The 22,222-nt window shown below is 42.0% G+C and overlaps 1 protein-coding gene across 1 annotated transcript; it reads right to left on the bottom strand.

The window, feature by feature from the left end:
* Positions 1-344: 344 nt before the first annotated feature.
* Positions 345-19,702, bottom strand: cacna1fa (calcium channel, voltage-dependent, L type, alpha 1F subunit a; the record flags this gene model as incomplete). Its single annotated transcript, XM_079226506.1, has 44 exons — positions 19,517-19,702; positions 19,228-19,332; positions 17,236-17,375; positions 16,992-17,137; positions 16,459-16,880; positions 16,268-16,371; positions 16,005-16,147; positions 15,846-15,914; positions 15,695-15,761; positions 15,571-15,597; positions 15,303-15,463; positions 14,979-15,204; positions 14,635-14,842; positions 14,284-14,404; positions 14,097-14,169; positions 13,874-13,937; positions 13,725-13,779; positions 13,522-13,618; positions 12,896-13,025; positions 12,743-12,802; positions 12,352-12,458; positions 12,041-12,128; positions 11,804-11,911; positions 10,983-11,035; positions 10,442-10,588; positions 9,529-9,730; positions 9,251-9,409; positions 9,057-9,167; positions 8,889-8,972; positions 8,096-8,116; positions 7,813-7,941; positions 7,646-7,711; positions 7,414-7,505; positions 7,156-7,315; positions 5,641-5,768; positions 5,452-5,548; positions 5,267-5,369; positions 5,070-5,171; positions 4,792-4,916; positions 4,064-4,410; positions 3,187-3,566; positions 2,320-2,432; positions 1,878-2,216; positions 345-551 (listed from the first exon to the last, which is right to left on the bottom strand). The coding sequence occupies exons 1-44, from the start codon at positions 19,616-19,618 to the stop codon at positions 345-347; spliced, it is 5,988 nt and encodes a 1,995-aa protein (XP_079082632.1). The 5' UTR covers positions 19,619-19,702.
* Positions 19,703-22,222: the final 2,520 nt, after the last annotated feature.

The following is a 22,222-nucleotide window of genomic DNA, read 5'->3' as shown; positions in this document are numbered from 1 at the left end:
TACAAAATGAGAGTACAATGCAAAAAAAAAGGTCCTCGATGCTATGAGCTACAGTTTTCTGTCACACTCAGTGGACTCTGTAAAACACGGCTTAGTGTTCAGGAGTAGTTGTGAGTCTTGCCACACACTGACATCTTAAAGTCAGCGTGTGAGTCATGTGTTGTGTGCTGTGTGTGTGTGTTTTGGCATTTACAAGTTAAAGTATATTTTACTGTCCCGTTTGAATCACATCATTCTTACACTTGAGCTGTCCAGTCCAGTCCACTTTCTTTCTTTTTTTTTCCTCCAGAGAAAATCGGAACACTCACTTTCTCTTAAAGTTTTTTTTTTTAGTTTTGCTGATCTCAGTAAGAAATTACGCAGTTCATTTCATCGGCCAGTTCCTCCTCAAAACGAGAAATCGACTGACTGGCCCCGCGAACTATGAGGTCGGTGGCCGCGCTCTCCATGTCGTCCAGACTCATGTGGCAGGCTTCGGCAATCTCCCGCTTGGCAAAGCTCACGAACTTGGGGTCCCTGGCGTAGACACCGAGACCCTCGGAGATCAGGATCTGACATTAAGCGAGGAAGAGGAGACAAGCAGAGGAACAATGATGTAAAACAGGGATTATGCTCTTAGCCACTCGTTATGCAAACATAAACCTGCATGTCTACCATTATGTCCAATGCACAGAACATATCATCAGCTGAAAGGCTCACTTAGTCAAATTGAAATGCAAAATGTAGCAACTGGGTTTTTTTAATTATCATGTAACAGTGCAGTAACAGCAAATATATTTTAATTTACAGCACATTTAGAAGAAAAAGGAAGTTTCAAACATGACTAAGAATTTGCCTCAGTGGTGCACCGATATTTAAGCTTCAAATTGAATCAGCATCAAAAATACATTTTGTCTTTGTACTGCTGATGTTTGGACGATTGTGTCATATTTTTGTATTAATATGTATCGTATTTACAGTATATATCAGAGCATGCTTATCCTAATATATTAGGATAGGGTCACAGTTTTTCAAGCCCGTCAGATGCAGGTTTTACTGTCATCATTCCTCCCGTACATACTGGATATCAAGAGAGTTCCCAACGTGCTGACAATGAAAATGATAGGGGACAAAATCAAAATCAATCTAGTCTGTTATTCTGCGCAATGGAATATTACTACAGATAATGCTTATCTCTAGTTTTCAACAGGTTTCAACAGTCTGAGTTAGTCAAACCAATTGAGTATCGCCAAAGTTAAAGTCTTTTTAGAACAAAATGTCCTCTATTTACTGTATAAAGGTAGACTATATCTGTTAATACAGCTAATAATAAGCAGATATAGTTGGAAATATATTAATTCATGTGCAAAAATAACATAAAATGTAACAATGAGGCTGAAAGTAATTCAAAATAGCAAATATGGATAAGCGTGTGTGTGTATGTCTGTGTGTGAGTGTGTGTGTGTGTGTGTGTGTGAGTGGATGTATGTGAGTGGATGTGAGTGAGAGAGTTGAAGGTCAGAGAAGGTGGGATAATAAGAATAAGCATATGTTTCTACAATATTATCTGCCACTGCAAGCATTTAACAGCCAGTTGTTGATGTTGGGTTTTGGTTGCTTTTATAATGTTCTTTTCTGTTTGTGTATCAAATTGCCTTGTTGTATTATTTGTTTTGGGAAAGGGAGGCGAGGGGAGGGGGGCTGTAATGTGTATCCTCACCATTTGGCTGATATGTTATCCTTTCACTCCTTATTTGTGAGGTCTATTGTACATTAAGTCTTGTTTTGTAATTTCTACAAATAAATCATATCTAAAAAAAAAAAAGCAAATATGTTCCTAGGTGGTACATACTGGTTGCTATTCATTCACTAGACTCCCATGCTGCATGACTACTCACCGACTCGACCAGGCTGTCTGCACTGCCTTTGTCCAGGAAGCCCTGGTTGATGGGCGGCATCCTCATGCTGGAGAAGGTCCTGGTCTGACCGGGGTACCAGCCAGGTGCCCTGCCAGGACCTCCTGCAGGGAGGCTGGCAGAGCCGTCGCTCCACAGCGGCTGGCTCTTGCCGGTGGCTTCGTCCACCAGGATCATAGGGGAGTAGACGAGCTTGCCTCTGCGCCCCGGGGGGGCGATTCTTCCTGGGAGAGGAGTGGCACCAGATGTTGTCGCGTTCACCCAGGAGGCTGATGACATCGAGGACACGCTGCCGGGCCGGGAGTCCAGGCTGTGCTGTGTCTGAGACGAGGGAGCAGGAGCGGGAGAAGATTAGTGAGTCACGATGAGACACGCTCTGTGTATGAACAAGAACATTTTGAGATTGTGTGGGCCGTTGCTTTACTTGTAGATGGGATCCGGACGGGGTTGTGTTCCCACGGAAGGTCCCTGGGATGGGGAGGTTGTCCATACTGCTCTGTGACCTCAGACACTGTAAGTTAAAGGACGGCTTTCGACCTGAAACAATAAGCAGGAAAGCGATAGGAAACTGTCCAGGATGCATGACTATAATAACAAAACCATTTGTGGAAGGTTTTAGTATCAGCATCACATCTTAGGGCAAACATCAGCTGGTCCTATTGACCCCCTGGTTGTGGAAGATTGAGTTAAAGACAAATTATTGCAGCATTTTAAAATATGTGAAGGGTGTGTTCAAGCTAAATCAGGGTGTGTAGTTTCTCTTAAAGGCCCTCATCATGTTAGTTGATGCTCTGCTTTAGTGGTGCAAATCTGCCAGTAATTAAACAACCACAAACACATGAAAGGCAGGGAGGCCAGCCTTGAGCATTAGTAGTGATCGTCTGTGACTACAAATTCATGCATACGTCACTTGTTATTATTCCTCTGCATTGTTAAAAACATCATAAGACTGTGAAAAAGACCCGTCACAATGTCCTCATCAAATGTGACAATAGAAGACCTTTTTTAGTTTGAACAGCAATCAAAGTGCCAAAGAAATCCAATTGACTATAATGTAAGACAGGAAACAGAAGCAAATCCTCATATTTGAGAATTTGTAACCATAAAACATTGACAAATTATGTAAACAATGATTTGATTATTAAAATGGTTGCAGATTAATCTTATGTTGCAGCTCAAATGTTTAGTATAATTCTGTGATTTGCACACTCTACATGTATGTCGTGTATATAATTAAATTACCGACAGTGTCCACTAATACAGATGAAAAAAGAAAATGCATGTTTTTCACCTTGTGGTACGAGAGGAAGCAGTCGTCTCCTGACAAACTGTGCGCTATTCTCATTTCCATTGTAGCCATTCCCAGTGTAACCACCGAAAGAGCTGCCCATTCCGTTCAGTGTACTTCCATTGCCATTGGTGCTGATGATGCTGCCGTTGTCGATGTCGCCTGCGTATCCGTTCCCATTATATCCATTTGTGGCATAGGGAGTGGGGCTTGCAGTGACACTGCCTCCATTCATGTGGGGGTCATGATAACCGCTGCTATCAAAGCCATTGGCCTCATGAGTATCATACGGTATCTCCCCAATGCTGCCGGTACTTTCCAGGCTCTGGCCATTGTAGCCCATCTCAGCCGGTAAAGGGGAGACAGCTTCTGGGTACACGTACCTATAAGATCCAAGAGTTTTCGCGTTATTTAATATTCTTACATGAACATGTTTGACATTTTGGTAAATGTGCATATTTACTTTTCTTTTGAGAGTATCAATCTTCTCATCTAACTCCCATCAATTAAGGGAATAAGTGTATTCAAACTATTCCTTTATTTATAAATGTATTACATACATGTTCTCCTCACACTCTAGCTCTAGCTTGTTTCTTACCCGTCTACTGATGCTTGACTTGCAGCCTCCCCTTCAATGCAATAAGCCTGCTCATATACTTTGGTTGTAGCCTCCACAATTGGTTCTTCGATGACGACCACCTGTTCTATCTCTGGGGGAGCAGCAGGAGGAGGAGGAGGAGGAGGAGGAGGAGTAGGAGGAGGAGGAGGAGGCAACTCACTGATGGAGTCCTCCCTGAACAGGAGAGAAAACAAATCATTAGGACTTTAAAATAAAATACAGTCCCAATGTGTGAATGTATATAAAATGAGAGGAACACACCTGATGGGCAGGGGTTCAGACCTCACAGGCTGCTCTGTCACCACGCTGACTCCTGCCAGCTCTGATCCTAGTCTCTCGTGCTCCTGCAGGCCCATCACCTGCTCTGTGACCACGACCTCTCGGTCTCTCTTGATCTCCTCTTCCATGAGCACAGTTATCTGCTCCACCAGCCTGTTTATAGGCGGCAGCGGCGTTCTGGCAGCCTTGGTGGTCACGGAGGTTCCTGGCTCGCTGTCGAATAAATCATCACTGGCCATCTCTCCATCCGCACCCTCCTCTTCTTCAAGGTCACAGGCCATCGCCAAACGCATCTCTGGAGCCAGGTCCTGCAGCGTTCGCAGCCCTAGCTAAGAACACATAGACATTTACATGCAGTTTGGATGTTTTCTCTTTTCCTTCTCCTACAGAAAAACGTTTTCTACACCTTTTAAGACCAAAAGTATTATTGAAAGAGAAGTGCTTATATAGGTCTGGATGAAATCTTTACAATCCCTGCCTTTCCATGCATGTCGCAGACCTACGATGGCCTTCAGGGAACATAAAATGTTTGGTTTATCCATTCTGGGGTACGGTAGCTATGTAGATATGAAGGGCTCATTCTATGCTCATTCTAGGCTCATTCAGGTGATTATACAGCAATAATAATTAGTTAATAGTTATTAGACTATTATGTAAAATGTTTACCAGTAAATCCCCTTAAATCCTACACACTGGTCTTTTAAAGTTACCTGCAGAGAAGCCGCCCTGTCCTTCCTTTTGGTTTTCCTCTCCCTCTCCTTTCTCTTACGGTACTTTTTAAAATAGTCCTGAATCAGAAAGCTGGCATAAAACTTCCCACAAGTCACCTCTTCCCCTGAGAATGAATACAAAAAGAAAGTTAGTAAAGGAAATCTGCAGGACCAAGTGGAAGGCATGCGGTATATGTTTGAAAACAGCTTTTTCTTTCAGATGAAGGCATGTTACTGTCTCGAGTCTCTCAAAGCAGAATGTAGTACTCTTGTTGTACCTCTAGGGGGAGGAATGACTTCATCAATGAGCTTGGGCTTGGTGCGCTTCCAGAGCTTCTTAATGATCACCTTCAGCTCTTCATTCTGCTTGTCGATGGGGCCTGAGGGCGACAACAGCATCAAATCCTTTAAGTGAACCAGCACTGAGCGAGGTAGACTCATAATGTATAAGTATAGTATGTGAATAAGATCAAACCTTCAGTCTTGATCTTGAGGGAGGTTCGCACGAGAGCAAACAGAGTAGCACTGAAGGTGACTGTCCCGTCAGAGTGCAGAGGGACGTTCATAGCAACCAGCCTCTGAGAGGACAGAAGAGGCAGAAGGGGTGAGATCTATCGATCTGCTCATGTTCCTCGCATCAACTTTGCAGCATTGACTTACCTTGCAAGCAACACGATGAGGACACAGTTTTCCGAAACCGAGAGGCGGTTGAATCCTACGCAGCATCGTGACGACGTCGATGTGTTTTATACGGCCGCTGCAGGAGACAGAACGTCATACATTTACTGACAGATAGGAATATTCTGGGACACGCAGGAGAGCCGAGGGTTAAAGAGAAGCAAGTCTTACGTGGCCTCAGGATCGTAGTCGGACCAAACTCTCTTGAACTCGTCCAGGTGGTGAGTGCCGAGCACAGTCCAGTCTCGGGTCAGGTATTCAAAGTTGTCCATGATGACGGCGATGAACAAGTTAATAATCTTGATAGAGAGAAGGACAGAAACATAACACATAACTTGTCACCAACATGTGACGTATAAGACAAGATTTGATAACTGATTTCATCATGAAAAAGTACCTTCAAAAGACCCTTTCAAACTACTTAAAATAATGGCTCGTCATGGTTGATGACTATAATATAACCTTAAAAAACATCTGTGATTAAAATAGTCGAATGAAAGAAATGCATGCACTTAATGCTAATTAATACAAGTAGCGGAAAGTAGACCCAATTATCTCGATGTAAGTGTGTGATTGTTTGCCTCTAAATGCGTACGCGTGTCAGTCCATTCAGTTCTGTGAATTTTGCATAACCCAACAGCACAAAGGGGTCCAGGTCTATTTTAGGGAGCCAAAGAGGGTCCCGGTGGGGCTAAAGGTCACAGACCACACACAGACTGAGGGATGTCAGCTGTCCACAAGAGAGGGGAAACCAGCGAGACACACATGAAGAGACGAACATGAACCTGGACCCTGTGGTTGTAAATCTGGCTTCAAGGAAAGAAATGGTTAAATCTAAGTAAATAGCAAGTAAAGTCTCGAGAGGGAGAAGGTTTTAAACTTGAAGTGAATTGAAAGGATCAGTGAGTAGCAATTCGGGGGATTTATCGGCAGAAATTGAATGTAATGTTCATAACTATGATTCTTTAAGTGTATAATCACTAGAAAAAAGAATGGTTGTGTTTGTGTTTATATGTACATATGGAGCAGGTCCTCTTTACAGAGTCAGCCTTGTTTCTACAGTCGCCCAGAACAACACTGGCTCTAGATCGGGACATTCATGTTTTTGCACTTCATTATTAGATGGCATTGATGATGATTTTAAGCAGGTAACTTGTCTTTTCATTTTCACTTCAGATCTGCAACAGCTAAAAAGAGGATGAGCTTCCTCTTTCATTAGTTCACCTTCAGATTGGACTTTGTTCTGCTCTCACACATCCTCCAGGTTTAAAGTCACCTTCCTTTAACCTATTTTAGATGTCTAAAAATAGCACCACGAGGTCATGGAAATGCTACCAAAATATTTGCACCCTTTTAATTTAGGATTCTGGCTCCGCTGTCTGGATTAACAAAATCCACTGACGAGTGAGTTCTCCAAGGAGCTGGGAATTGGAGGAGGCAGGGTTAGCTTTTCAGAACTGCTGCTGCTCAGTTGTTGTAATGCTATTCTCTCTACTTTCATCTGACTGTGATCCCACTTGACCTGATAAAGCCTGTAAAGCACAAGTCTGGATTAATCATCCCCTGAATTTAATTTAGAGCCAGGAGGCTGTTTTTAACATTATATTATAAAGGAGGGAAAGTGTTTGACTACGAACGATCTAAGAACTCAGCGACTAAAAAGAACAGATCCTTAATCCTCCTCACCAGGTAAGCACAGAGCATGAAGAAGCTGATGAAGTAGATGTAGGACAAGTTGCTGCCGCAGCTGAACTCTTCACCGGGCTCAGTGTCGGCTTCTGGGTCGCAGCGTCTACCGGGCAGAGCTGCCAACATAATCTCCTGCCACTGCTCCCCAGTGGCACACCTTCAGGGACGCAGCATTGTCATTTGACCTTTACTTATACACGAACATTTCTTCTGTTGAAATACTGTGGAATGTAAGTTGTGAAGCTGATGGCTCACCTGAAGAGCACCAGCACAGCCATGAAGAAAGTCTGGAAGTTGCAGTTTCTGTTGATATGCGTGTCGTCATCGATGGCCACTTTCCCAAATGACTGGTGAGAAACAAACAGTTGAACCATAGGGTCAATATGACTTAGGCAGTCTGTCTTTATTGGTATGGGCAGTTTTCTTTATCATTATTTAGTAAATTGATACATTCTTGTTCTGGTCTTGAGAGATGTGAGAGACGAACCTGCATGCCGATCACAGCATAGATGAAAAAGATCATCGCGATGAGCAGACCAACATAAGGCAAAGCCTGAGCACAATAAAGTCAAGAGTATGATTATCAAAAAGAGGACTTAAATAAGTATCGTGACAAAATAGCGTTATCAATTATTTGATGATTTATTGGCTGACCTGGAGCGACTTGACGAAGGTCCAGAGCAGCGTGCGAATGCCCTCTCCTTTGCTGAGCAGCTTCACCAACCTCAAGACTCGAAACAAACGGAAGAACGTGATGGACACTTTTCCACTCTCTCCTTTACCAGGACCCTAGAACAAAACAAAAACAGCTAAATAAATATATATATATATATATATACAGTATATATATATATATATATATAACAGTGGTCAAGCTTATAGTATCTTGAAGTATTAGTACGAGACACGTTTAGAGTTGCAGTGGTTGTGCTCCTACCTCTCCGTGGCCGCCTCCTCCCTGGAACAGGAACCAGGTAGAGATGCCATGTGAGAGGAGGGAGATTCAAATCAGGATCGGGCACAAATGGTTACATTTTCCATTAAATTTAAATTTCAACCAATGATTATTTTGATTTTTCAGTGTATGAATTCTGTTCTTGTAATATTGTTGTTTCCACACTACCAGGAATACATTTCTGGTGAAGGGTTTGGGTATACAGACAGATTTGACATTTTTTGTTGGTTGGGAAATTTAAAAAAAAGTGAAATTTTCAATAAATACTGGAATCAGCCAATAAAATATCCATCAGCACTAATAGTGAAACATTTTCGTTTTGGCAACTGGATTCTCCTCTGGTTTTACTACCAGTATCAGATTAATTACTGTATATATGGAACACAAAGAGCTTTTACAATTATGTTAAATAGTATTCTGTGTTCTGGAGTATTGAATAATTGTTTATGCTAAAGTTAATGTTGGAGCACATGTTGCTGGTTTCAGTTTTGAGAAGATCCTTAACTTCTAGTTTTTAAAGATAAGAAGGTATCAATGGATCATGTAACTTTCCACAGGGTAAAGATTGCAACTTTCAGCTCTAAATCAGCATTTAATACAATGTGTAACAATGGAATTTTCTAAGATTTGTTTGACTTTTTGACTTTTAAATTATTCTCAGATTGATAATTTCACATATTTCCTAGTAGAGAACAGTAGATAAACAGTGTGACATACATAAGCTTTTAAAATATCGTTTTCCTTTTTCTTTTGTCAGCAAATTGGACAAACTTACGCTAAGCTCAGAGACAGCAATATCCAACACGCTCCCCACGACGATCAAAGCGTCGAAAGAATTCCACGGATCAATGAAATAGTGCTGCGAAAGAAAGAATAAACAACGAGTCAAACACCGTGTTGACGGGTGATTGTTGTCTTCAAAAGGGAAAGAGGGAAACCTCACGTGAACGCGCAGAGCCAGTAACTTGATAATCATCTCGATAGTGAAAATAACAGTGAAGATCATGTTGAGGATGTCCATGATGGAGGTGAACGTTTTAGACTGCTCGTAGTGCTGCGAGAGAAGCGGCAACACAACACGTCACATCACGGAAACAAGTGGATTTCTCTGTATTTCATCAAAGAGTTAGAGGATACCTGAACAGCCAGAGTGAGGGTGTTTCCCAGAATCAGCACAAACATGATGTATTCAAACTGGCTGGAGTTGACAATTCTCCAGAATTTGAGCTGTGACGGGTTTTTAGGGATGTAAATCTTGATGGGTTGAGCTTTCAGAGCGTAGTACACACACTGGCGCTGGACCGGAGGAAAAAGAAGAGAGCGCCAACATTATTCACTTTGTAAAATCTGAACAAACGTATCACACAAAAAGATTAATTTACTTGAAACTTTTTTGAAGTCTTTTTTTTTTTTACTTGATTTTTGTTGAGTTCACAGTTTTTGAATTCAACCTCTCCTTGCTCTCGAAACGTGATGATGACAAAACCCACGAATATGTTCATCATGAAGAAGGCGATGATGATGATGTAGATGATGAAAAAGATGGAGATTTCTACTCGGTAATTGTAAATGGGCCCTCGATTGACGGCGTTGGCATCGATAGACCGATAAAGGAGCCTTTAAACAAAAAACACAGTGAGGAAAGGAAACGCTTAAAAAGTAAGAAATATTATATTCATTTAATTTCTTATTGTCAAAAATATCATTAAAAGACAAAAATGTACAATTAATCAAAACAAGTGTTGCCTATGTATCTAAAACCTCCCCTATGTTTTATGTTAATTAAATTATTTTTTTGATATATAATAAATTTAATACAAATATTTAAATTTGAATGCAATAAACCACATTTTGTATTTAATATTAACATTTTTGATTGGACACATATATGTTTTGCGCTGGTTTAGGGGTACTTAGATTAAATATTTCAAAAGGGGTACATTATTGACACTGTTGCACTGGGTGCTCCTTCATTGTGATGAACACGAGCACTGTAGTTTGTTTTGAATCAACCTCACATACACAATCACTAGCGCACCAAGCATGTATTAATCCGCAGGAGAAAATAGTCCCCAAGAAATGCACTATTCATTCCTGTTCGTAATGGTTTTTTGAAACCTACAGTGCTCAGCTCCTTTACTGAATTACTGAGACATTTAAACAAATTAAACTTTGTGTGTGACAAGATTCAAGATTGGCATCTTCAGAAATGATGGACATGGACCAACACATACTTCATTTTTACATTTCCATAGGATTTGTTGACAATAAAACGATTAAATAAATTATGACCCTTTGCATGTCTAAAACTGATACGCTACTACTCACTGTGGCCAGCCTTCAAACGTTGACACAGTGAATAAAGCCAGCATGCCCATCAGCACATTGTCAAAGTTGAAATCACTGTTTTCCCAAATCCTCTCTCTCACCATGGGGTGGTTCATATCCCCGTCTTTATAGACCACAAACGTTCCCCTGAAATCAGACACATGCACAAATGTAACGACAGCGCCGGCGTGCTAAGAGAATGTCTGCGGTGCTTCATGTTGTGCAGACCGATGGTTTTCAGAGCGGGAGGCGGGCATTCAATGGAAGTAAAAAATAAATGTTACATTAGTTACGAAAACATCACATGGAGTGTAGCCTAAATTAAATGTGTGTACTTTTGGTTAAAGAGATAGTTCAGAGAAACAGAAACCAATCATACAAATAGCAATATTATCTTATTTGGCTCAACTGTTGAGTGTGATCAAATAACATAATCACGATTATTGGCATCGAGGAATTAAGCAAACCAATTGAACTAATGGTGTGCGGGTCCACAGCCTCAGAAAACCTCTGGTGTTGAGAATAAGACAAGAAGATTCACCTGCACTCCACAGGAGTGTGTTTGGCTTCGTCTGTGCAGCTGTAGAATCTGCCCTGTAACATTAAAACACAGGAAAATGTAAACAATTCAAAACACTCACTGTCCACTTCCCTTTTAAATTAATGAGTTAGAAAGAAATGCTCATGAGAAGCATCTGTACAATCTAGTGCAGTCCGATCGACAGCTCTTTACAAAGCTCGTAATGCTCAGTTTTTGGAGACATTGTTGGAAATGTGTAAATTGAATGATATGTGTATTACGGAGGTCAAAGGTGTTTCTAAACACATGAGGGGGCAGAATATTAGAAAGATTAAAGATTTCTATATGAAACAGCGACTGATCAGATTTGAGCCAGATAGAAAATAAAGATCTTTATAAATAAAATCTACACTACCAGACCAGAGAAGAGTGTATACCAGCGTGGGAGGAGACACAACTGTATTTAAAGTGATCTGTACAAGTGAGGTGAACCTGCCTGACAGGAAGGCAAGAGAGGAAAATGTCAGAAATGAAGAGCTTCACATTAGACTATGGTGATTTAGTCTCACAGGAGAAACAACTACACAGCCTCCAGTCGGCTTCACCCTTTTATTCTTATTAATATATGACAAACACCTCTATATATAATTCAGTCCAGTACAACACCACCACTAACCTCAAAACACATCATGTATTTAGCACCTCTATGACAGTGTTGAGAAAAACTAAACATCTGCATCAAAAAAGTAGTATTGCATGGCTTTATGGGTGTATTGGATCGCATAAGACTGTATAGGTGTAACTAATAAAGTGGCCAGAGAGTGTAGAGAGTGAATGTTTACCTTGAAGAGCTGCACTCCAATACAGGCAAACATGAACTGAAGCAGTGTTGTGACGATCAAGATGTTGCCGATGGTGCGGATCGCCACGAACACACACTGCACCACATTCTGTGAACGACAAAAAAGGACACGCAACACTCAATATGAACTGAATAAACAGCCTGATGTGATTCAGTGACCCTCGCTTACATCATATGTTATAAGACAATAACCATAAAAAAAGAAAGCGCTGTTCACCTTTAGTCCCTTGGCTCTGTTAATGGCGCGAAGAGGCCGGAGCACTCGCAGCACTCTGAGAATCTTGACTACGGAGATCGCACTTGAACTGAGAGCAACGATGCAAAAATATTTAGAGTCAATAAAACAGAGACATAGGGGGGAAAATAAAGCAGATTGGACTGGCAGATGAAGAGCATAAAGTTTAAAACTACACTGGGAACGTGAAATAATTTTACCCTCAAATCAATACCCTATAGATTAAGACTATTGATTTTTTTCCCGCCAGAATTCAACTGTGTGCAGTTTGTGGTGGAAGGGTATCTACTTACTGTAAAAAGAAAGACGCGAGCGACACACCGACCACCAGCAGGTCGAGGAGGTTGAAAGCGTTTCTACAGAAGGAGCCGGTGTGCAGAAAGGCGCCGTAGACGGTCATCTAGAGTGAAGAAAGAAATATGATATCAAAATGACCATTCAGGAGTGGACAATTATTAGTTCTTCCTCCTATTTAAATTATTTATTTCATTTTTATTATTATTAAATTATTTTTGTATGCAATCTATTCATTATTATTATTATTATTTCCCCTGAAAAATTGACAAAGAAAGTGACTGTCTGAAAATACATGTTGTTATGTTATTGAAAATTAAATAAAAAGTGAGTAAAAAAAAAAGCCCATTCTCATGTTTCTTGAGTTTTAGTCCATTTAAACTGCGTTACCTTTAGTACGATCTCCACTGTGAAAACTGAAGTGAAAACGTAATCTGCATAACCGAGCACCTGAGGATGAGAGAAGCTAGAGTTAGTAATCAATCTTCTTCGTTGTGAATAATGAGCGGATGGACACGGCCTGCCTGATGTGGTCACTCTTACTATGTTCCTGAATGAGTGAGATTTGATTGGATCCTCGGCCGCCAGGGAAATACTGCTGAGGATGATGAAGACGAGGATGAGGTTGGTGAAGTAGGGGTGATGGATGAGGTTGTGGCAGGCGACTCGCAAACTGACAATGGGAGGGAAATTACAAAGAAAAGTGGACTATTTTAAGCGATGTCTTGGTGTTAAACCACACAACTTCATTGTTAAATTGGTGTAACGTAGATAGATGGATGGATGGATGGATGCATGGATGGATGGATGGATGGATGGATGGATGGATGGATAGATAGATATTTGTATTGTCATATGCACAGTTAACAGAGTTACTTCGTACAATGAAAAGCTTATTTTGCTAGGTCCTCCTTCCACACAGAATTACAATAACTTAAAACTTAAGGTAAACATTTGAATAAAAATTAAGAATTAAGATTAAGAATACAAAAAAGTGCTATAAATACTAGTATAAGAAGATATCTAAAATATTTTCTTATACTATTATCATTTATGGCACTTTCTTTGTATACTTATTCTTAATTCTTCATTTTAATTCTTACAGGACCTTACATTAAAGGAGTATAGCAGAATCAGTTTAATTTGGTGCACAAATGATCTCAAATTACCAGTTTTTCTTTCCAAGAAGGAAGAAGGAGCTCCCATCAGGGATTGGGACGATCTTCTCTTTGGGCCCGGAGAACTCCGGCTTTAATGGAGCAACTCCTACAATGCAATACAGAGAAAGTGAGAAATGTATCAGAGACAGTTCAAGTGTTCAATCATCGAGTCTGCTGTTTGTCCCGCAGGTCGCGATGCCCGTCTAACTCACCCTCCAGGCCCTCGATGGCCCTCAGCTCCTCGTCCTGCCAGTCGTCCTCTTCGTTCTACAACCGAGACAAAAGATCAGCTGTTTGACATTTCACTATTTGTTTTTGTCCAATACGGTGCAGGAAAAAGATTTAGACAAAGATTCTCTACCCCTGCATCTTCATCCTCTTTCTCATCATCCTCGTCCCAGTCTTCTTCTTCTTCCTTTTTCTCCCTAAAAAAACAAACAAACTGCAATTAAGCTAAGGGGGAATTGTTGGAATATATAATTGTTGTATGTGCTTAATGTAGACATCAGTGTAAGTGCAGCAGGAAATAGAAGGATACAACCAATACCCCTGATCACTATCATCCTTTCTGATGTCAAACTTACTCCACTTTGGTCTTTCCGCTGCCTCCTGCCAAGTTGTCCACAGCGATGGCCAAGAAGACATTGAGCAGGATGTCTGATCACAAAGTTAAGGAGTCCACTTTGTTTCATTTAAATAAAACAAAGACCAATTATGACGCTCAGACTTCAGAAATCAGACAGTAAGTGCACTGACACTGAGAAAGGATACAGTTACCAACGACAAAGAGGATGACGAAGTAAATGCACACCACCATGTTGGGGAAGATCGGCCCTCCGTAGGCCATAATGCCGTCGTACATCACAGCGTTCCAGTCTTCTCCAGTGAGGATCTGCAAAAAAAAGAGACAGAGTGATTGACACCATATTACATGAAATTAATTGAATGGTTAATTACTGGTGTGTGCAGGGGTTGTGCATTCTTATATTTCTGTTGTATAAACTACCTATGTTCTTATGTTTGTGCCTATATTTCTACATGTTGTCTTTAAATGTAAAGTACTTTGAGTTTACATGTATTGAAATGTGCTATGTAAACTGTACACATTGCCATGCCAATCACCTGAAAACATGTGAGCAGAGCCTGAGGGAAGGAGTCGAAAGTACTTCTCTTCATCTGAGTCTCGTCAAAGTTGAATTTGCCTCCAAATAACTGCATGCCCAGCAAGGCGAAGATGATGAGGAAGAGGAACAGCAGCAGCAGGAGGGAGAGGATAGCTTTCATGGAGTTGAGCAGCGAGTTGACCAGGTCGGACAAAGCAGCCCAGTGCCTGTAAATAACAAAAGAGAGCATAGGAAATGAAGATAGATTAAAAAATAATGATGAATATTTTGACTGGTTTGTTCCTCATGCAGCCGACGGAAAAGCTCCAGATGTTTTACGACTTAAACTCTGGCACCAGTTACCGAGTCATCTTGAATATCCGGAGCAGTCGGATGCAGCGCAGCACGGAGATGCCGATGGGCGGGATGAATTCAACCTCTACAAGCAGCGTCTCGAGGATGCCGCCGCACACCACGAAGCAATCGAAGCGATTGAACAGCGCCATGAAATAGATCTGCAGGCCGAAGGCGTACATCTTCATTAGCATCTCCAGAGTGAACAGCAGCAGCAGGACCTTGTTGGCTCGCTCTGAGGGACAAACGGAGAAGAAGACTTTTTAGTAGCGTTTTGTCTCCAGGGAGCACAGCTCAGAGACGGTTTAAATAAATGGAGGAGCGGATTCTTACCTTGCATTTCTGTGAGCCACACCGGCTGTCCGGCATGCTCGGAGGCACTGGCCACTGTGTTGAGAAACACCAGCAGAAGCACCAACCAGTAGAAGTTGCTGGTCTTGGCGGCCACACGGCAGTTCTTCCTGAACGTATGATTCAGCTGGCACAATTGGTCACTAGAAAAACAGAGAAAAATTGTATTTGAAATGAGGTGTGCATATTACACTAATGAAATGCATAAGGAGTGCTTCGGAATGAAACCTTTTTCTTTTTCTCATCTTACCAGAAGCTATTCGCCATCATCTTTGCCCTGGGAGAAGAAGAAAATGTGTAAATCATGAATTGACTTCATTAACGCCTAAATGCCAGCGATGAATCAACACAATGTTCTTCCTCTGTCGTCTTACATGAGAGACGCGCAGAAGCCGTTGTCATCGTCGAGGTATGCTATGTCATCATCTGAGTCTGACTCCGCTAAACACAGAGATTCAGAGGTATCGGCTGTTAGAGACCGTCACGTTAAATAAACATGGTACCAAACGGCGATGGCTGACGTACCTCCACCATCCTCGTTGTGTTTGTACCAGCCGAACTTCTTCATCATCTTTTTCTTTGCGATCGCAGCACCTTTGAAGTAAAACAGAAGCAGACTAAGTATAAATATAAAGCTACGTGGAGATGTTTTGGTTTATCTTTCTAGACGTGCTTAAAACTAACGTTTGTTTCCTTCTTCGTCCACATCCTCGGCCTCGATGAGCCAGTCCATGTAGCCGACCATGTCCTCCTCCATCTGCTTGCTCTCCTGCGCCTGCTGCAGCTCACCGCGCGCGACGGCCTTTTCTCTTTCCTTGGAGAACTCTCTGTGCACAGACACAAACTCAAAACTCAGAAAAAGTATTGAAGACGAATATAAGGGATTCATTTTTGTTTCTCATAAAACACAATAAATGCACAGAAAGCTCCAAGCCGCAGCAACCCACCCGCTCAACACACCCAATACGAGATTGATAATGAAAAAGGATCCAAAGATGACCAGAGACACAAAGTAAACCCATGGAATCTCAAAGCCGATGGCATCGTTCATCTGTGCAGAGACACAAAGTACATGTGAGCATTTTTGATCACAACAAACAAATGTAAAAGTGCGGAGGATCCAGCAGCATGCGAGTACCCAATAGAGAACATCAGTCCAACCCTCCATAGTGATGCACTGGAAAACTGTCAGCATGGCGAAGAAAACGTTGTCAAAGTTTGTGATGCCGCCATTTGGGCCCTCCCACTTTCCCCGGCAGTCGCTCCCGTTGCCGACACAAAAGCGCCCGTTCCCGGCAAACGCACAGGGCGACGGGTCGTCTTCTATCATGAGACCTGGTGCAAAAAACGGCAATTGAGGCAACACATCCATGAAATATGGACAGTTTAAGTTTGGAGAGCACAGACCTGTGGTGCTGGAGTAGCACGTCTTGTGCATCCGGCCGATAAAAAGCTCCAAGCCGATGATGGCGTAGATGATGATGACAAACATGACCAACATACCGATGTGCAGAAGGGGGACCATGGCTTTCATGATGGAGTTCAACACAATTTGCAAACCTGGCAAAGGCAGACACACACATTTGTCAATGGCACATGCGGGATGAAGCACAGGAACAAACATGCAAAGAAAAAAACATTCAATCCAACTGCAGTAACTGATGAACGCACTTGGCACTCCCGATACGAGCCGAAGCGGTCGCAACACCCTGAATGCTCTGAGGGCTTTGACATCGAGGCCTCCGGGTTTTCCTGCAGCATGATGGGCCTCTCCTGGCTTATGGTCTGTCATGCCCTCTGCCATCACACTGAACAAGCTGCGCAGGCACACAAAAGAGCTGTTAGAACTCCACTTCCCATAAGCCATAAGGACATTTGGAAATGCTAATCGTGCCTATGTGAAGCGCCAAAATACCCGACAATGACGATGACGAAATCAAGCAAGTTCCATCCGCTGCGTATGTAGGCGCTGGGGTGCATGACTAAGCCGTAGGCAAGGATTTTAGTGAAGGTCTCGATGGTGAAGATGACGAGGAAGACATACTCAACTTGTTCCTGAGAGGAAAAGAAAAGGCAAAGTATAGATGTTTGGCAAAAATGTAATTATCTTTTCAGTCAGTGAGTGGGTTTTGAAAGGCAAAAATGTTGAAAAGTGTTGAAGAAAATGTCAAGTGATTGTCAAAGTAGAATAAAGGCATTTAGAAACGGATTTCTCTTCGCCACATAGAGCAGTAAATGGCATTAACTGATTTTTTCATGCGTCTTTCTTTAAACCGCGTGTGTTATCATTAAAGGCTGACTGCGGTGGCTTTCTAACCTCCTAACCTACTGCCTAGCACGTGCTTACGCCTGTCTCTGGATCCCTTCTCTGTAACCTTCATCTTAATGCTTCTAATCACTGCTTCCACTCTCACTAGGCTCTCGCGTCAGGCTGACACAATAATCCAGACATAATGTGGTTTCATAAAAGGTGTGTGGAATTCACAAAAAACTGTCACATTCACCAAAACTGATGATTTTAAGTGATACAACTGTAAGTCACTGAGCGGGGGGTGTATGTTAAACTGTCAGCTTACCTTCTTTGTGCAATCCAATAAAGGGATCTACTTACATCGAGCCTGCTGCAAGTGTGTGTCCCTGCTACCCTTTTTATTAACATTGTCTCAAATTAAATTCAAACATCCCCTTTACCCTCAAGGCAAGGATTACTTCTGACAATTAAATAACAATTTTGACTGTTTTTATACACGCTGTTTGTGGGTCTCAATGGCTCACATATTGAATAAGCCAAGAAAAACAGGATAATTTACAGTTTGACTGCTGTGTAATTTCTAATTAATGGGCCGGGGGGAGGTGATCAGAAAGGGAGGGACAAAGAGGGAGATTAAGCAGATGGTTGGCGTTTAAGTCAGTCATGATCCCTGACAGGGTCACCTTGACGAGGCCACACCGCAACTTTTCCCCCTCTAACACCATTACCATTGCCTCTGACACTATTACCTTCTCACTAAATGTAGCTACCTTCAGCAAAATACCAAATATAACTGTTGCAACGAATCATGCGTACATCTCACAGTGTCCTCAAAGGACTCGGAGGACGCGAGAGAGAAAAATCATCTCAGGAGAATCACGCAAGATGTTCTTAGTGAGAGTCTAGCCTTGGAAACAGGAAACATAAGAACGGCGGTAAAGAAGCTCAGACATACTTCACACATTGGCATAGTTCAACTTGACAGCTCCATTCAATCCCCTTAAAGGGATCAAGTTGCTGTCATAAACGTTTTATACTTTCAGTTTCCATGGAGCACTAAGCGGTCTGATGAAGAAAGCTCTGCATGATCAAAGAGTTCCAGCATCTGTTTGATGTGTGTGACGTTCTCCGTGTCGGGCCCTCGAGGATCTCTCTTCACACACACGTCCCTGTTTGATCCATTTGTCTATGCGTCACCATAGCATAGCATAGCATAGCATAGCATGCACTGTATGTTTGGGTGCATCAATCAGACAATTAGGGGAATGAATGGAATGCACTATTAGGACTAGAAATATTCTTTCTTTGGAGACAGTGCACTTTTATTTTGAAGTTTATATGTTAGAGGTGCAGCAGGCTGGCTATAGATGTGTATACTTCTCACTCGATAACTGACAAAGACACAGCCTTCTTGTACAGTAAACAGGCCTTTCCTGAAACAGTTGTGTCAGAAGGCATTGGTGATTTTTCCAGTTAATTAATAAGCAGTTTTTCCCCTTTTCCTTACTGTGTTATATTATGGTGATTTCAATCTCCCATCAGATACACTCTTGTTTTGAGCCTTTACTTAATACCAAGCTCAGCGTACCATGAACTTTCAAACTGAGTTAAAGAAACAGGTTGAGCTACTGTAAATCTCTCCACTGATAAACTCACCAGTTGGTGATTGGTAGCGTTGGAGTCGTCATCGGGGTACGGCTTGGTGACGCCCATGGCCACGCAGTTGGCAAAAATGGCCAACAGGATGAAAATATCAAAAGGCTTGAGGAGTGCAGTTAAGGGCACAACGGGCCTCGTGAATGTATATTTCCAGGAAAACACACACAACCGAATAATAGAACTTTAACCCGTCAACACTTCAACATATTCTCAAGAACACATTAAACATTTGCATGCAGGAACATGAACGTACACAGACAACTGTGAAGCAACTCAGATAAGGATATTTCCACTCTACGAGGGCCAGTGCTGCCATGCGGATGGGGTTGCTGAGGGTGAGGCAGCAGAGGGCTCGGGGGGCCCTGAGGGCAGACTTGTTCGCCTGCATTGCCTTCTTGGCCCCCCCGCCTCTTTTTCTTCCTGAGCCAGTGGACCCGAGGGTGTCCGACTTTCCTCCATCCCCCCCAGGAGGGGCATCTGTCAAAAAAAATAAAAATAATCAGCAACTTTTTCAAGCATCCTTTTCGACTACACCTTGAATAAGGAAGGTAGCGCCGTAGTGGCACTTTAGTAGCACTTAAATAGCACTTACGGATAGCACTTTGTAGTTTAACTTTGTTGAAGAAATTGTACTTTCTTGATTCTTGTTGTTATGAGTTTGTACTCATGGTTGAATGCACTTATTGTCGCTTTGGATAAAAGCGTCAGCTAAATGAAATGTAATCCTGAATGTGAAGTAAAAATGTGTTTATTACATGATCAATGATTTTGGGCAAATTAATGATTAACACATCTGGTTAATAGAGTAATGTGCTAATAGAGAAGTAAGTATATTAGTAGATACCTTAATTGTCAATCAAAGTCCAGTTATTGTTGGTGTACAACTCTACCTCTTTCTTTCTCACACGTGCTAATATCAGCCCAAAGTATTATCCAACACAATTAATGAAGGACTTAATATTGACTGTAGCAACAGACAGGTATTCTGTCCTGAAGGCCTCATATTGTCGGACCAGACGTGACCTACTTATTCAGTGGAAGTAGCATGGCACTTAGCCCACTATCCCTAGCAGGCCCGTGATCACCTGCAGACAAGGCCGTGCCCAAAGAATAAGCCTGCAGGTACATGTATTATCTCTCCCATGTACAAACTACAGGGTAGCTGCAGAAATATGAGCCGGTAGAGAACTTGTTCAATATTTCCACACTAAGCACATCTGTGTAATTATTGTTAAAGGTATGCATGCTTTGATTTGATTCGTAGGAAACATGCGTTAATATCAGGGTGAGCTATGTTTGACCAAACTCGTCACCTATGCTGTAAGTATTATTTCCGAAAAAAATATGTTCATCTTCCACCTTCTGCATGGGATTCCAGAATATTGCTTTACAGGACAGTTGCTTGGGTTGTTTTCTTAGACACAACTAGGTATGACGCGCATTTACTCCCTGCGCAAACAAACCCTCGGAGATGTAGTGAGGAGTTCCTACCTTTCTTTGCCTCCATGTCCGCAGCTTAACAGCACGAAATCACTTCAGAAAACCCACCATCAACTCCTCAGGGGATCTGCGATGCGTATACTGGATCACAGATATGAATTTGGGCCCCAAAAGAGAGAACTTTCTAGGGGTACAAAAAAAAAAGAACCATCTGCCGCCTGTCATGTCATATCCACACGCAGCACGCCGTTGCAGCCGAGAGGCGACAGGCCATCCTGCTCACCGCCTGCTTGCAGCCCAGAAATACGATTATTAAAGCAGACTTCTGGTAATTTCTGACGCGTGTAAATCAAATTTTAAAAAAACGGAATTACTTTTATCCACGCAGGCACATAACGGTGAGGGAAAAGCAACACACACGCGTCCCCATACCCGCGGTGGTCAGTCGGCAGGATTAAACTAGTTGAGCCGTTTAGAAGGATGACAGGGGAAATCTGTCCAGGGGAAGGTGGAGGTAGACTCGGGAGATACTCTGTGGCTCCGTGGGGCTTTGTTGTAAAAGTTGTAGCTAAACAGAACAGGGGGATATTAAGAAGTATTGTCCGAATTGAAATATTAAGTTGGTTTACTGCTGCAAGTTAAAGGAGTATTTCAGGACCTTGGACAGAAGCAGCCGGTGGGCGCAGTACCCGCTGGGAGGCGACAGGGGGCGCTCATTCACATTAAATAGAGAGACACTGAGTGAGCCAAGGGGCAAGTAATGTTTGTGACGTCACCGGTTATTATCTCACATCACTGCATTATTTGAGGCTTTATAAAGCTGTGGCCACGTGAAAAAACAACACCATAAGCAGTATTAAGGAACATTTGATGCCTTTATTGTTTTTTGTATCCGCTTTTGCAAGATGAATATATGAAGACAACACAAATAAACATTCTTTCTATACATAGTTTGACAGTAAAACACACAGGATAATACTGAACCATCTCAGAGACAACAGAGAGATGGACTTTAAAAAGTGCTTGGTTGCTTGATGGATAATGCGGTGATCAAAGTGCTAAGGGTGCATGCAATTCAAGCCATCATTTTTAGGGAACTCATCCCTATATTTTTCACGCTTTGTGCTCATCCTTCTAATAGTTAAGATAATAACTACTCAACAAAGATTCACCGTGACAAAAGCTGCCGGGTGAGGGCAAGACCATATTAGGAGAAACTGCATCTTAAGCGCACGCATTTTTTTAAACACACACACCGTTCTTTGTATTGATTGTCACAGCCGACACATAATTTAAGACTTCAGACTCGCTGCTCCCAGAATACCCGTTCTCCAAGATGAAACCTCCCTGACGTCTCATTTGTCTTGTTACTCTAATGTTCTGCTTGGCAGCCATTAAAAAACTAAATATGTGCATACATATTTAACATCTTTGGAAGTCTAAAGGAATAGTTTATTGTTTCGGGAAACACACATTTGCTTTCATGCTAAGAATTACATAAAGAGATAGATGCCAACTCACTAAGCAAGTCACTGTACCTGGCTAAGAAACA

This window comes from Taurulus bubalis (genome assembly GCF_910589615.1).
Source record: "Taurulus bubalis genome assembly, chromosome: 11".
NCBI lineage: Eukaryota > Metazoa > Chordata > Actinopteri > Perciformes > Cottidae > Taurulus > Taurulus bubalis.
The sequence above is the reverse complement of the archived record's forward strand: the minus strand, read 5'-3'. Positions and strand labels throughout refer to the sequence as shown.